Source organism: Narcine bancroftii, chromosome 13 (genome assembly GCF_036971445.1).
Source record: "Narcine bancroftii isolate sNarBan1 chromosome 13, sNarBan1.hap1, whole genome shotgun sequence".
Lineage (NCBI taxonomy): Eukaryota > Metazoa > Chordata > Chondrichthyes > Torpediniformes > Narcinidae > Narcine > Narcine bancroftii.
Genome location: NC_091481.1, coordinates 84,953,289 through 84,968,651, shown reverse-complemented (window position 1 = coordinate 84,968,651; position 15,363 = coordinate 84,953,289). Strand labels below are relative to the sequence as shown.

Sequence of the window (15,363 nt, the reverse complement as noted above, 5' to 3'; positions counted from 1 at the left end):
AATGTTTAAGGTGGGTGACTGCGAACCAGTCAAGGAGGCAGACTTGTCTGGGTGCTGTTAAGCTTTAAGAATTGTTGGCATTGTACTCATCCAAGCAAATTAAGAACATTCCACCATAATCCTGATGAGTGCCTTGCATATGGTGGAAAGGCCTTGAACATCAAAAGTTTATCACTTGCTGCAGGATATCACACCCTCTGCGCTTGTAACCATATACAGCTGGAGCAACTGAGTTTCTGGTTAGTGGTAATCCCAGAACATTGATGGTGGGGGATTCAACGATGGAAACCCTACTGAATGTCAAGAGTAAGTGGTTAGACTCTCTCCTGTTGGAGATGGTCATTGCTGAGCACTTCTTATGCTGCAAATGTTATTTATAACTATTAGCCCAAGCCTAAATACTGTCTAGTTTTCACTACATGCAGGCACAGGCTGTTGTATTTACCAAGGAGTTGTGAATGGGTTTGAACATTGTGCAATCATTAACGTACATCTATACCGATGATGGAAGAAAGGTCATTGATGAAGCAGCTGAAGGATTCCTTTGGGACACTGTGGTGAGGAACTCCTGCAGCGATATCCTGGGACTAAAATTATTGAATTCTGGCCACCACAAAATTCTTCCTTTGTATGAGGTGTGGATGAATTGTTTTCCCTTTCATAAGTTTAATCAAGGTTCTGCAATCGGTCAAATATTATCTTGCAAATTTACACCTCATCCTCCAAAATTTAGTTTTCTTGATCCATGTTTGGAGGAATTAAAGAGGCTTCCTAAATGTTTTAGCTAATATGTACCCTTCTACCAAGATTACTAAAGTTATCATGTTGCTGTTTGCGTTCACCTTGGGCAGAAATTGGATACGACATTTCCTGTGCATCAAGGTCAACACTGTAAAAAGTTCTCTGCTACCTACAAAGCTTTTTTTTAAAAAATACACATAGCAAGTTAATGAAAACACAAAAGAAAAGCCAGAATAAGTGACAAAGAAACATAACTTTTTGTTGACCTTGATGAAGGACGCCCACAAAAATCCGTTTGTGTGATAATCTCTGTGTTTTGGACTTCCCTTTACGGACATCAGCTGCTGCCTGATGTCAATTTAAGAGGATCTTTACAGTTCACCAACTGTGATTTCATCAAGCTGACTATTAGCCAATCGCACAAATTCTATGCCTTGAACATTTTACAGAATCTTGTTGAAGTGAAAGGATAAATAAATTGACATAAAATTATATGTGAAACAAGAAAATCTTCAGATGTTGTAATTGTAGTTAATACATAAAAGTGCTGGAGAGACTCAGCTGGTCCTGCAGTGTCCACATAAAATTATATTCTGAAGTACCACTCCATGGAAATTACATTCCACATTGAGATTACTGAATAATTTGACTCAGTACACCATTAAAAAGACACATACTCAAGAAACTAAATTTTAGATTTCCAGGGCTTCTTACACAAAAAGATTTCATAAATGCCTTCAGAACAGTAGAACACAGGAACAGATTTATGATGTCTGTGGTGGACATAATGCTCAAATTAAACTAAAACACTGCTCTTGTGCTTGATATATATCTATTCTAGTCCCTGCATTTTCATGTCTATCGAGAAGGTTATTAAACAGAACTATCATATCTGTTTGCACTGCTCCACCATGACAGCCATTCCACACACCTCTCACTGTGTTAATACAAGTTCACCTGCCCCGCCCAAGTCCTCAGGTATAGGACAACTTTACCCGAGGAAAATTATTCTGAATCAAGTCTACCCCTTTAATGACTCTTCTTATTTTATAAACTTCCATCCAGTGTCCTCTCATCCTCCAATGTCCCAGAGAAAAGAACCCAAGTTTGCCTAACCTCTCCCCGTAGCTCATACACTCCAAAATCTCTTCTGAAAAAGGTTGCCAAATTTAAAAAAATGCAAACAACCTTGCACAGATCCAACGGCAGCATCATGGGAATCTCCGAATGATGTCAGTTTCGTAGTGCAATGATAAGTGAAGGTGGATAAAATTCTCTTCTTTGGAACTCAATTCCAGCTCAAAGAAAAAAATACACTGACTGATATTGTAACTATAGTATCCTTAACATACGATGCTTCAAGGGTAGCCACAGAGAGTACAACAACTTAGAATAAAATATTTAATTCATCCAGACCTGCAAATATGGTGGACTGTAGTCTCGATATTTTCGGTACCCTTTCTCTCCAGGACTGTAGTCAGACTCATCATTATAATCTGAATAATCATCACTGGAGCACACATGTCGCTGAAAAGAAATTCAAGTAGAAAGCTTGAAAATATGCCAAGGGAAAGACAATTAAATTTCCACCTTCCTCAACAGCAAGAACTATTAAATAATTGGTTAACCTGCAGCTGTTTTGACAACAGATTTTATGTGAGTTTATTACAAACTTACTTGTAGTGAAACACATATGTTTGCAGTTGCTACGATTGGAATAAAAACACAAAAATGCTGGAAGAATTCAGTCGGTCCTGCAGCGTCCATAGGAGGCATCAAACAACAACAGCATCAAAACCACCTGCCTGTGGGACACCAGGGCCGTGGAACATCAGGTATATCTGGTAGGAAATTGAACCTCAGTGTTTTTCCATTTTATCTTCATGCCTGAGCCCATCTTCAAGGTATGAGGTGCCGTCTGTAAGGGGTTTGTAGGTTCTCCCTGTGTCTGCGTGGGTTTCCTCCCACTGTTCAAAATGGACCAGGAATTGTAGGTCCATTGGGCGGCACGGGGTCATGGGCCAAAAGGGCCTGTGACTGTGCTGTACATTTAAATATTTTAAAATTAAAACGAATTAAATTTAAAAAAATTAAAAGTTAAATTAAAAAATAATAAAGATCAAATTAAACGAATGTATGTGGCTGGAATGTGGGGGAAAATAGGGTTACAGAGAAAACTATTGGCAGAATGGGATTATACCATGAGCTGGTATAAACTCGATGGGCTAAATGATCTTTTTCTTGGCCATAAGGAAATATGCAAGTTTCAAAGGAACACGAGAGAGTCCAGTGAATTTAAAAGGAGTACAGGAGACAAAGTCACAGAGGATTTGAACAAGATTTTAGTTTGAAAAAATATCTGGGAAATGTAATAGTGTATTCAGGATAAGTGAAATAACAGTGAAACATTTTATCCCAATTATTTCCAAATGTTAATGGTTCTGCATCTGGCTCAATGGCAGGCATTATTTCCTCAAAGTTATTACCTGCACAAAATACTCAATTTAAAAAAAATGAGAAGCAAGATATATTTAAGGTTTGGTCCAGACTATGGAATCCGGAGATTTTCTCCGCCGAGTACCTTGTGCTTTGATTTTCGTTTCTTTTTTGATCGCTTCTTTTCTTTTTCCTTTTCTTTCTTCCTCTTTCTCTTCATCCTACGATGGGCTTTGTCCTTATCTTTCTCGTCATCCTCGCGCTCCTGTTCCTGCTTTTCTGATTTATCTTTCTTGATTTTCTCTTGGGATTCCTCCTGAACTTCCACTTCCTCACCATCATCCTGCAATTCACCTTCCTCCAGTTCTCCTTCTTCCCTATATCATCAAAAATGAATAAATGTGTCACAGAGAGATGATGTGGGAAGGCTAAACTCAGAATCAAGCAAAACAAAAGAGCCAATCAAACAAGGCTTTATGAATTCAATCATTATCCACTTTTCTTAATAAATATCCTGCAATGCTACACGATTAACCACCATCCACTTCATCTGAAGGTTTGGAAGCAAGATGCAAGTTTCACTCTTGGAGCTCAAATACCACAGATTCTAACAAGATCTTAACCAATAAACCCTTAACTTTCTTGGCAGCTTGGGCTTGGGTTCTTTTTAGTTACTTTCTCTAACATTATTTTTCACGAAAGGAAGTCAGCCGTGAAAGTTCATGAAATACAAAAGCTGCAGATGCTAGAATCTTGTGCAACCAAAGAGGAACTCAGCAGGTCAGATAGCATCCATGGGTAGAAAGGGTCAGTCAACATTTCAGATCTGAAACCTTTAAATATCATGAACAATTAATTCCCTGTGAATAGTTGCAGGTTCCGTCCTCCTCTTTACGAGGAAACACTGTGCTCTTTCACATTTGTCAGTATATTCCTGGGGGAAAACAAAGCAAACCTTTCCTATTCTCATTGTTTCCATAGGTTAATTAAAAGGTATTTTTTAATTTCTCACAACAGGTCTCCAATCTGAAATGCTAATTCTGGTTTTCTTTCCACAGCTGCTGCCTGAAATTTTCAATTCCTATTTAGATTTCCTTTACAATTCAGGTCACTGCAGATTTTGTTTTATATCACCAGTGTTTCGGGCCTGTGCCCTTGACAAAGCCCATACCTTGATGAAGGTCTCAGGCCTGAAACGTAGGTGAGGTAGCTTAACTTCCTATGGATACAGAGAAACCTGCTGAGATTCTCCAGCATTTTTGTGTTTTTACTACAATCACAGCATCCTGCAGACTTTCATGTTTCACTCCAACAATTACCCAGACTGATATTTGTCAATTAAAAACTTCTGGCAATATTTACCAAAGGTTATTGATGGTTTCCATTGCAAAAACACTTTCATACCTGCCCTACCTGTTTGAGCTTTCCTCCAATCAACCTAACACCTGCCAAGCATTACATGAGGTTTTAATGTGAATGTGGTGCTGGTTCTATATTTTTCTCTGAAAGGTATTTACTACGCACATTTCCCAGAGATAAGAAAACTCCTGAATTAATGTAGATTATTAAATCTATAGAACAGAGCTTTTGTTCAAAATATTCTGTTTACATATAATCTATTTAATATAAGTAAGGAATCTTGCAGTAATTTTCTCTAAATATATACAGTAGGTGGAGACGTTCTGCCATTGTTCCACTGATGCCCAGCCACCCACTGATACATAACTAAGTGACTATTATTTACTCAAGTACAACATATACATGACTGCACTCTGTGGTAACACAGGTCAGTTCATTTCACATTATCCATTCAGGAGGGCAAACCCGGGCTAGTTTGGTCTTCCCCTATCTGCAAAGAAAATCAACATCTCTTGAGGTTCTATTACTCAATGCAACAGCGAATGCACATTCAAGACAATTTAATTACAAGTACAAGTGTCCCACAATTCTGCGTAACTTAGCTTTGTGTGTGCAATTCTTTGGCCCACAGGTGCAGTTTCAGCCATCAGAGCCCTAACTTCCAAAATTCCCTGCCAAAATATTTCCACTTTTCCCTCATGGTACTATTTTAAAGCCTTATCAAGTTTCTGATTGCCAGTTCCAAAGTCTCTCTCTGTCTTTGGCTCAGTGTCATTTTTCTTCTTTAATATGCTTCAGTGAAATATAATGGGGTGCTTAACTGCATTATGGCAGTTAAAAATGGGTTGTTGCTTATTTCTAGTAGTCCTGTTCTTTGTTTATACAAATTATAGCTTACGTAGTTACAGAACTTGACAATCAACCAACGCGAAGAACAGAAATCTGGGTTTAAATTTCTGATATGGCAACACATGAATTACAATTCCCATTACAGTCCTCCAACTTGCAGTTTAGTGTTAGGAAAATACCGAGTTCAGTCTCAGGGATATAAAGTAGAAAAAAAGAAGTCTCCATAAGGGACCTGATAGAAAACTTTGACTGACTCTTTTGACCCATCTGCTGAGTTCCTCCGGAAGCTCATAGTTTCTTCAAGATTCACAAGGTCTAGGAGCAGAAGGAGGCCCATTGGCCCATCGAGTCTGCTCAGCCTTTCGAATCACGAGCTGATCCATCCTCCCACTCAGCCCCCCTCCCTGGCCTTCTCCCCGTAACCCTTGATGCCCTGACTAATCAAATACCTGTCAATCTCTGCCTTGAATACACCCAACTCTGTCCAGGCCTTTCAGCATTCGAATTGTGTCTACGAGTTCCCACCTCATCTTTTCTGTACTCCAACGAGAAGAGCTTGAGAGCCTGATAACCATTTCTCATATGTTAACTCTTTAATTTCTGGTAATATTCTAGTACATTTTCTTTGAATCCTCTCCAACACTAGCACGTCTTTACTCAAATTAAGTCACCCAAAACTGCTCCAAGTAAAATTCCAGCATTGCTATTTTTATGTTTTAATTTTTAAAAAAACATACTTTGTACAGCTAATAATTGCCAGATACACAATAATTCTGGCAGAAATATGATAAGCTTCCTGTCGTTCCAGATAGAAAATGTTACATGCTTAAAAATACATTTAATAGACCAAATGGGAAGACGATGAACTGTGCTTAACTTCTCACTCTATTCAGACAAACCTCAGAATAACATTCACCTTAAATTTAAACTGGACATACAAACCTTCAAATATTTGCATGGTGTGTTATGGGCACAAACGCTTAAAAAAAAAAGTGTCACTTCTAAAGTTTTGTGTCCAGAACAAATTCAAACATTCTGGTTAACTACCAACTTCCTCAAAAGCATTGGTAACTTCAAAACGAACCAGTTCCAATCTATCCAATCATTTAAATTAGTTAGGAATGTTAATCAGTGTTTTAACATCTTCAAAAATGATCCACAGAATGTAAATTAGTTCAAATGTATTTAGCATAACAGAACCCTAATGATGAATTCAATCAGGACTTTAAAAGTTCATTTGATGAGCAAGAAAAATATCCTTACGACACGAGTATGAATTTGGTGATTGCGGGTAAAAAAAAAATAGCCCAGCCAAAATATTAATGGTGTATTGTGAAATATTATTGGTAGTAATGTATGAATCCGAGAAAGTCTGCAGACATCACAGTTGAAGTAAAAACACAATGCTGAAAAAACTCAGCAGATCAATGTCCATTATGGAGCAAAGATAAAGATGCATAACCAGCTTTGAGCCTGCGCCCTTCATTGAGGTATGAAAAAAATGTCACAGGCACCTGAACAAATATTATTGGAATTCTGAATTTCAAAAAATAATTTCTATGCAAGCCACCTACCAATGATAAAGACTGTTAAAGTCTTGAGTAAATTTCAATAAAACATTCAAACATCCAGTAAAGCATGGTGGCATTTGGCAATCTTTTATAGTCAAACTAACAACTTAAAAGGGGACTTCATAGAGGAGATCCGCTGAGATAAAAAGCAGCAAAAGAAATAAAATGCCTCACATCTTCAGCATTATATTGTAATTGTTTATGGCTACAGTAAACTGTGTCCCTCCTCCCATTTCCATGTAGAAACATTTATTTATGGTGTAGTTTAGAATCCTCAGTACAGTACTCTTCTAGGTCACTATTCATGTGCGACTGTTGGCAACCTGCTCTGTGATATAGATAATTAAACCCAACCTTCTCTTCACTTAATGAAGATACAGATGGACTTCCAGCAATTATTGCAGGCAACAGATTTAAATGTTTTCCTTTTAACGTGCTATTTGAGATTAGCAAACAAGAATCCATTCTGGGACCTTTTTCACTCTATAGCCCCTTTTCCACTGGCACTCTGTCCCAGGAATTAACTGGGAATTCACAGAGACAGGGTCCAGTGGAAAAGGAACACTGTCCGAATGCTGGAGTCAAATGATGTCACTTCACGCTGGGGATTAACCGCCACTACCCCTACTCATTTCATTGGCGTTTGCTGACGTTGGCGTGTTGATAAAACCAGTGGAAAATGGACAGAGAGAAAGTCACCCATTTCCAGTTGAAGGTAGAACCTTCCGATCCCCAGCGGATGAATGTGCTCAATGAAAAAGCAGTCAGTGTCCCAGTTCAGGGTTGCCCAGTGGAAAAGGCACAAAGGGCTTCCTATCCCAGCCCACTGTACAGCCATTTAACTGGGATGCCAGTGGAAAAGGGGCTAATAAGTGAAATGCATGGCTCTGATAGCTCAGTGGTGAGAGCGCTGATCTCGTTAATCAGGGGTTGCGAGTTCATTCCTCGCTGGGGCCTCACATTTCTGTGAGGGGGCACTGGACATTCTGTCTTCCTTACAGTAGAAAAAGTTAAAGAATTTAATGAATGTTACATTCTAAATGTAGTATTACATGACAATAATGGAACCTTACCTTTACAAATGAGCCATTGGATTAACAACACATTAAGATGTAAAATGTGACAGTACAATGTATTGTTAATACTAGGCTGAATAAAAAAAATAAGAAAATATTTCATATCATTCTGCATTTTTAATCAAACATCAGATTTTCACCAAACTTGCAACAAGAGAAACTCATTGAGTATGAAGGACTTTGAGCCACTGCCAAAACTGAGTTATTAATACCACTTTATTATTAAGAACTGTTCAGTACTTAGTTGAAGAAAAAAATTGCAATGTAAATAGATAAAACTTCTTTCCTCCTAAGATGATGAAATATGCTTAATAATTAAAGAAATTTAAACTCGCACATAATTATATTTATCATAATACACAACTCTCAATCCACTTTGTTTCAATTAAGACAGTTTCTAAAAACCAAAGCAATGAATTTTTATCTCTTGCTTATTAGTAGGGGAAATTATAATCCAAAAGACTTTAATCACAATTAGATGATTCTTAAACATCAACTACATAATTGTAACTTTTTTTCAAACTAATCTTAAAACTTGCATAATGTCATTTTTCTCAACATACACCTTTGGCTTTGCAAATTTGTGAACTTTTATTCAAATCGGCCTGCAAGGATGATCAAAGTTACTTGAGACGCAACTAAAATGATCTTCCGATCCTTTTCGTAAAAAATGAACTTGCTCTTTCACATTCACAAATGCTCATTTTCAGTAGTGCTACATTTCTGTGAAAGTTAGTTCACTGTTGCCCCTAATATAATTACTTCCAAGCATTACCAGGACAAAACATACTTTGGCACATGCATAAATCAAGCTAACATAACTTTTCTTTTTATCCTGGTTAAAAATTTAATGAAGTAACTGTTCAAAAAAAAAATTAAAAGTTATTGAGACGTTCAGGTTTGTACTTACCACAGAAAGTCACTACTCTTTTCTTTTAAATAAAATCCCTTTGATGTCTCCTATTTTAAGACGTAGTCGATTTTGCCAACATCTTAGAGCTTGTTGATTTACTCCAGGGCATTGACAAAATAACTTGTTTGTTTATGGGCATTATTTATAATATGGACCGTACTTGTTGATCTCCTTGTGATGAAATGATCTAAAATGCAGTTGAGTTCATCCTGTAACACACTTTGCACCTTGCAAGCCCTCAGTTTTGTGTAACAAATCATAAATTCACAACTGAAAATAGACATTTCAGAATCACAGCAATGTTTATCTGTTCATTGCAATAGATCCTCTTTTTTAAAAAAGAAATGTTTGTCTCCCCAAAAGAGCAAATTGAAACCAGAAGGTGAAATCTAAAAGTGCACTGTGAACATGGAGTGAACTTTCACACATCCACTCTCACATACTTATTGAAACCCTCATGGCCACACTGTTGATGGATGGACACCCAAAAGAAATTTAAAAATTAAGATAGGGTGGTGAGGTGGAAATCAGTTATGGATTGAAAACAATTAAAGGTGCACTTTGGTTTTCTTGCAAAGGATACAGCTTCAAGGCAAGTTCATTATTGTACAAGCTGATTTTTTTCGGGGGATGTTCGAAACAACCGGACCAATAAAATATATTCCTTTTGGAAAAGGCCAGTTTGTCCCCCTCAATAGACCGTGCATATTTAAAGGCAATCCATCACAAACACATCACAATAGAGGGTTCAAGTCAATTATAAATGGTACATGGGGGGGGGGCTCACAATAGAGCGTTCAAGTCAATTACAAATGTTACATGGGGGGGCTCACAATAGAGGGTTCGAGTCAATTATAAATGTTACATGGGGGGCTCACAATAGAGGGTTCAAGTCAATTATAAATGTTACATGGGGGGCTCACAGTAGAGGGTTCAAATCAATTATAAATGTTACATGTGGGGGCTCACAATAGAGGGTTCAAGTCAATTATAAATGTTACATGGGGCCTCACAATAGAGGGTTCAAGTCAATTATAAATGTTACATGGGGGGGCTCACAATAGAGGGTTCAAGTCAATTATAAATGTTACATGGGGGGGCTCACAATAGAGGGTTCAAGTCAATTATAAATGTTACATGGGGGGGCTCACAATAGAGGGTTCAAGTCAATTATAAGTGTTACATGGGGGGCTCACAATAGAGGGTTCAAGTCAATTATAAATGTTACATGGGGGAGCTCACAAGAGAGTTCAAGTCAATTATAAATGTTACATGGGGGGCTCACAATAGAGGGTTCAATTCAATTATAAATGTTACATGGGGGGGCTCACAATAGAGGGTTCAAGTCAATTATAAATGTTACATGGGGGGGCTCACAATAGAGGGTTCAAGTCAATTATAAATGTTACATGGGGGGGCTCACAATAAAGGGTTCAAGTCAATTATAAATGTTACACGAGGGCTCAAAATAGAGGGTTCATGTCAATTATAAATGTTACACGGGGGGCTCACAATAGAGGGTTCAAATCAATTATAAATGTTACATGGGGGGCTCACAATAGAGGGTTCAAGTCAATTATAAATGTTACATGGGGGGTTCACAATAGAGGGTTCAAGTCAATTATAAATGTTACATGGGGGGCTCACAATAGAGGGTTCAAGTCAATTATAAGTGTTACATGGGGGGCTCACAATAGAGGGTTCAAATCAATTATAAATGTTACATGGGGGGCTCACAATAGAGGGTTCAAATCAATTATAAATGTTACATCGGGGGCTCACAATAGAGGGTTCGAGTCAATTATAAATGTTACATGGGGGGCTCACAATAGAGGGTTCAAGTCAATTATAAATGTTACATGGGGGGCTCACAATAGAGGGTTCAAGTCAATTATAAATGTTACATAGGGGGCTCACAATAGAGGGTTCGAGTCAATTATAAATGTTACATGGGGGGCTCACAATAGAGGGTTCAAGTCAATTAAAAGTGTTACATGGGGGGCTCACAATAGAAGGTTCAAATCAATTATAAATATTACATGGGGGGCTCACAATAGAGGGTTCAAGTCAATTATAAATGTTACATGGGGGGCTCACAATAGAGGGTTCAAGTCAATTATAAGTGTTACATGGGGGGCTCACAATAGAGGGTTCAAGTCAATTATAAATGTTACATGGGAGGCTCACAATAGAGGGTTCAATTCTATTATAAATGTTACATGGGGGGCTCACAATAGAGGGTTCAAGTCAATTATAAATGTTACATGGGGGGGCTCACAATAGAGGGTTCAAGTCAATTATAAATGTTACATGGGGGGGCTCACATTAAAGGGTTCAAGTCAATTATAAATGTTACACGGGGGGCTCAAAATAGAGGGTTCATGTCAATTATAAATGTTACACGGGGGGCTCACAATAGAGGGTTCAAGTCAATTATAAATGTTACATGGGGGGCTCACAATAGAGGGTTCGAGTCAATTATAAATGTTACATGGGGGGCTCACAATAGAGGGTTCAAGTCAATTATAAATGCTACATGGGGGGCTCACAATAGAGGGTTCAAGTGAATTATAAATGTTACATGGGGGGGCTCACAATAGAGGGTTCAAGTCAATTATACATGTTACATGGGGGGCTCAAAATAGAGGGTTCAAGTCAATTATAAATGTTACATGGGGGGCTCACAATAGAGGGTTCAAGTCAATTATAAATGTTACATGGGGGGGCTCACAATAGAGGGTTCAAGTCAATTATAAATGTTACATGGGGGGGCTCACAATAGAGGGTTCAAGTCAATTATAAATGTTACATGGGGGGCTCACAATAGAGGGTTCAAATCAATTATAAATGCTACATGGGGGGCTCACAATAGAGGGTTCAAGTCAATTATAAATGTTACATGGGGGGCTCACAATAGAGGGTTCAAGTCAATTATAAATGCTATATGGGGGGCTCACAATAGAGGGTTCAAGTCAATTATAAATGTTACATGGGGGGGGCTCACAATAGAGGGTTCAAGTCAATTATAAATGTTACATGGGGGGCTCACAATAGAGGGTTCAAGTCAATTATAAATGTTACATGGGGGGGCTCACAATAGAGGGTTCGAGTCAATTATAAATGTTACATGGGGGGTTCACAATAGAGGGTTCAAGTCAATTATAAATGTTACATGGGGGGGCTCACAATAGAGGGTTCGAGTCAATTATAAATGTTACATGGGGGGCTCACAATAGAGGGTTCAAGTCAATTATAAATGCTACATGGGGGGCTCACAATAGAGGGTTCAAGTGAATTATAAATGTTACATGGGGGGGCTCACAATAGAGGGTTCGAGTCAATTATAAATGTTACATGGGGGGCTCACAATAGAGGGTTCAAGTCAATTATAAATGCTACATGGGGGGCTCACAATAGAGGGTTCGAGTGAATTATAAATGTTACATGGGGGGGCTCACAATAGAGGGTTCAAGTCAATTATAAATGTTACATGGGGGGCTCACAATAGAGGGTTCGAGTCAATTATAAATGTTACATGGGGGGCTCACAATAGAGGGTTCGAGTCAATTATAAATGTTACATGGGGGGCTCACAATAGAGGGTTCAAGTCAATTATAAATGTTACATGGGGGGGCTCACAATAGAGGGTTCAAGTCAATTATAAATGTTACATGGGGGGCTCACAATAGAGGGTTCAAGTCAATTATAAATGTTACATGGGGGGGCTCACAATAGAGGGTTCGAGTCAATTATAAATGTTACATGGGGGGCTCACAATAGAGGGTTCGAGTCAATTATAAATGTTACATGGGGGGCTCACAATAGAGGGTTCAAGTCAATTATAAATGTTACATGGGGGGGCTCACAATAGAGGGTTCGAGTCAATTATAAATGTTACATGGGGGGCTCACAATAGAGGGTTCAAGTCAATTATAAATGTTACATGGGGGGCTCACAATAGAGGGTTCAAGTCAATTATAAATGTTACATGGGGGGGCTCACAATAGAGGGTTCGAGTCAATTATAAATGTTACATGGGGGGGCTCACAATAGAGGGTTCGAGTCAATTATAAATGTTACATGGGGGGCTCACAATAGAGGGTTCAAGTCAATTATAAATGTTACATGGGGGGCTCACAATAGAGGGTTCAAGTCAATTATAAATGTTACATGGGGGGCTCACAATAGAGGGTTCAAGTCAATTATAAATGTTACATGGGGGGCTGGGTAAAAAGAACCCCCCCCCCCACCAAAGGTTTTCTGCCATGGGCTCAATTTCTGGAAGGATTGAGATGGAGAATGAAGCATTAAAACTGGAATGCAATCAAGAGATAGAGGCCCCTCCTGTTAATCATTCAGCTGCATTAAAGAAGACACATCCACATTGCTCCCTGCCACCCAAGCATGCAAAGACCCCCCCCCCCACCACACCCCCACCCTGTTCATCTTGTTAAAACTGAGATTAAGAAGGAAATAAAAAGTATTATACATTCCTCTACCTTGCGTTTCCTTTTTGTTTCACCCCCTGGGTGGGTGGTAGGGGTTTTTTTTTGGGGGGGGGGGTTTGTTTGATAAAGATCTAAGATCTTGCAATGTTGGAGAGAGAGAGAGAGAGAGAGAGATAGAAAAAGGTGGTTTTTACTCGACCTTTCGTCTCCTGACTCAGTGAGGTTGATGTGGTGCTCGTTTGGGGGGGGGGGCTGCTTGTTGCAGAGGGGGAGGCTTTCCAGAGACAGGTTCCCTTCGGCCCTCTCTCTGAGAGTGACCACGGCCTCCAGGGGGGGGGAGATCGGGTTTGGGGGGAGGGGGCAGGGGCGGTGGTCTTTGGGGTCCCCCTGTGCGGATCCGACCCCCGGGGCTCTCTCCATGACACAGGGACTGAACGACACACACCTCGACAACATGGCGGCCGTCGGCGGCGTGACGCACGGCCGGGGCACACGGGCAGAGCGAGGGGCGAGGCGGCCGAGCGCCGGAGACGGCCGAGCGCCGCCGGAAACCGCCGAGCGCCGCCGGAAACCGCCGAGCGCCGAAGGGGAGGCTGCGCGGCGGAATTCGCCCAACAGCGCCCCGGCGGGGCGAGACGAGGTACTGCACTCGACGATGGCAGGGACGCTCACTTGCAGGAAAGGCAGACTCGCTGCAGCAAACAGTTGCATGAATGAGAACGGTGTGGCACAATTGACACAGGCAGCGACCCTTCAGTCCCATCACCAGCTGCATGATCACTATATTGCACAATTTGCATTTACTAGCTTTTTAAAAAAAAAAATTTTATTCATTCAAAATACACATAATAAGTAACATAGATAACAATTAACCATAAACATGACATTATATTTTATATATATATAAAAAAGAAAAAAAAAGAACCCCGCCCCCCCTTCAGCCAACTCTCCTAAGGAGAGCCATAAAGAGAAGAAAAAAAAATTAAGCATACATATTATGATCTAATCAGTGTAAGTCAAAATGTAAATATTTTGAATATAACAACCACTTTTTAATAAAGAAATTATAGTTATCACGCAAAACATATGTAATTTTTTCCATGATTAAACAATATTTCATCTCATTTTGCCATCTATAATGAGATAGACAACAGACTCGCCAAGGCAAATAGCGCCTTTGGAAGACTACACAAAAGAGTCTGGAAAAACAACCGACTGAAAAACCTCACAAAGATAAGCGTATACAGAGCCGTTGTCATACCCACACTCCTGTTCGGCTCCGAATCATGGGTCCTCTACCGGCACCACCTACGGCTCCTAGAACGCTTCCACCAGCGTTGTCTCCGCTCCATCCTCAACATCCATTGGAGCGCTCACACCCCTAACGTCGAGGTACTCGAGATGGCAGAGGTCGACAGCATCGAGTCCACGCTGCTGAAGATCCAGCTGCGCTGGATGGGTCACGTCTCCAGAATGGAGGACCATCGCCTTCCCAAGATCGTATTATATGGCGAGCTCTCCACTGGCCACCGTGACAGAGGTGCACCAAAGAAAAGGTACAAGGACTGCCTAAAGAAATCTCTTGGTGCCTGCCACATTGACCACCGCCAGTGGGCTGATAACGCCTCAAACCGTGCATCTTGGCGCCTCACAGTTTGGCGGGCAGCAGCCTCCTTTGAAGAAGACCGCAGAGCCCACCTCACTGACAAAAGGCAAAGGAGGAAAAACCCAACACCCAACCCCAACCAACCAATTTTCCCTTGCAACCGCTGCAATCGTGTCTGCCTGTCCCGCATCGGACCGGTCAGCCACAAACGAGCCTGCAGCTGACGTGGACTTTTTACCCCCTCCATAAATCTTCGTCCGCGAAGCCAAGCCAAAGAAAGAAGAATATCAATCATGTTCGTATCTTTCCACGTACTAGCAACACATTTTTTCGCTACAGATAAAGCTAAATATACAAAAGCAAG

The 15,363-nt window shown here is 40.0% G+C and overlaps 1 protein-coding gene across 6 annotated transcripts in view; it reads right to left on the bottom strand.

The window, feature by feature from the left end:
* The window catches only part of zc3h4 (zinc finger CCCH-type containing 4), a 39,230-nt gene extending 25,113 nt beyond the window's left edge, over positions 1 to 14,117 (bottom strand). For 4 of the 6 annotated variants that reach the window (XR_011348045.1, XM_069908715.1, XM_069908716.1 and 1 more), the window contains exons 1-3: positions 13,839 to 14,117; positions 3,323 to 3,554; positions 2,158 to 2,268 (exon numbers count right to left, since the gene is read on the bottom strand). Coding sequence is in view for 5 of the 6 variants with exons in the window: in XM_069908715.1 (XP_069764816.1) it covers positions 2,158 to 2,268; positions 3,323 to 3,554; positions 13,839 to 14,104 (609 nt within the window). In the remaining variant the exon portion in view is untranslated. The other 2 variants (XM_069908718.1, XM_069908719.1) reach the window with 2 other exon arrangements.
* Between the last annotated feature and the right edge of the window lie 1,246 nt (positions 14,118 to 15,363).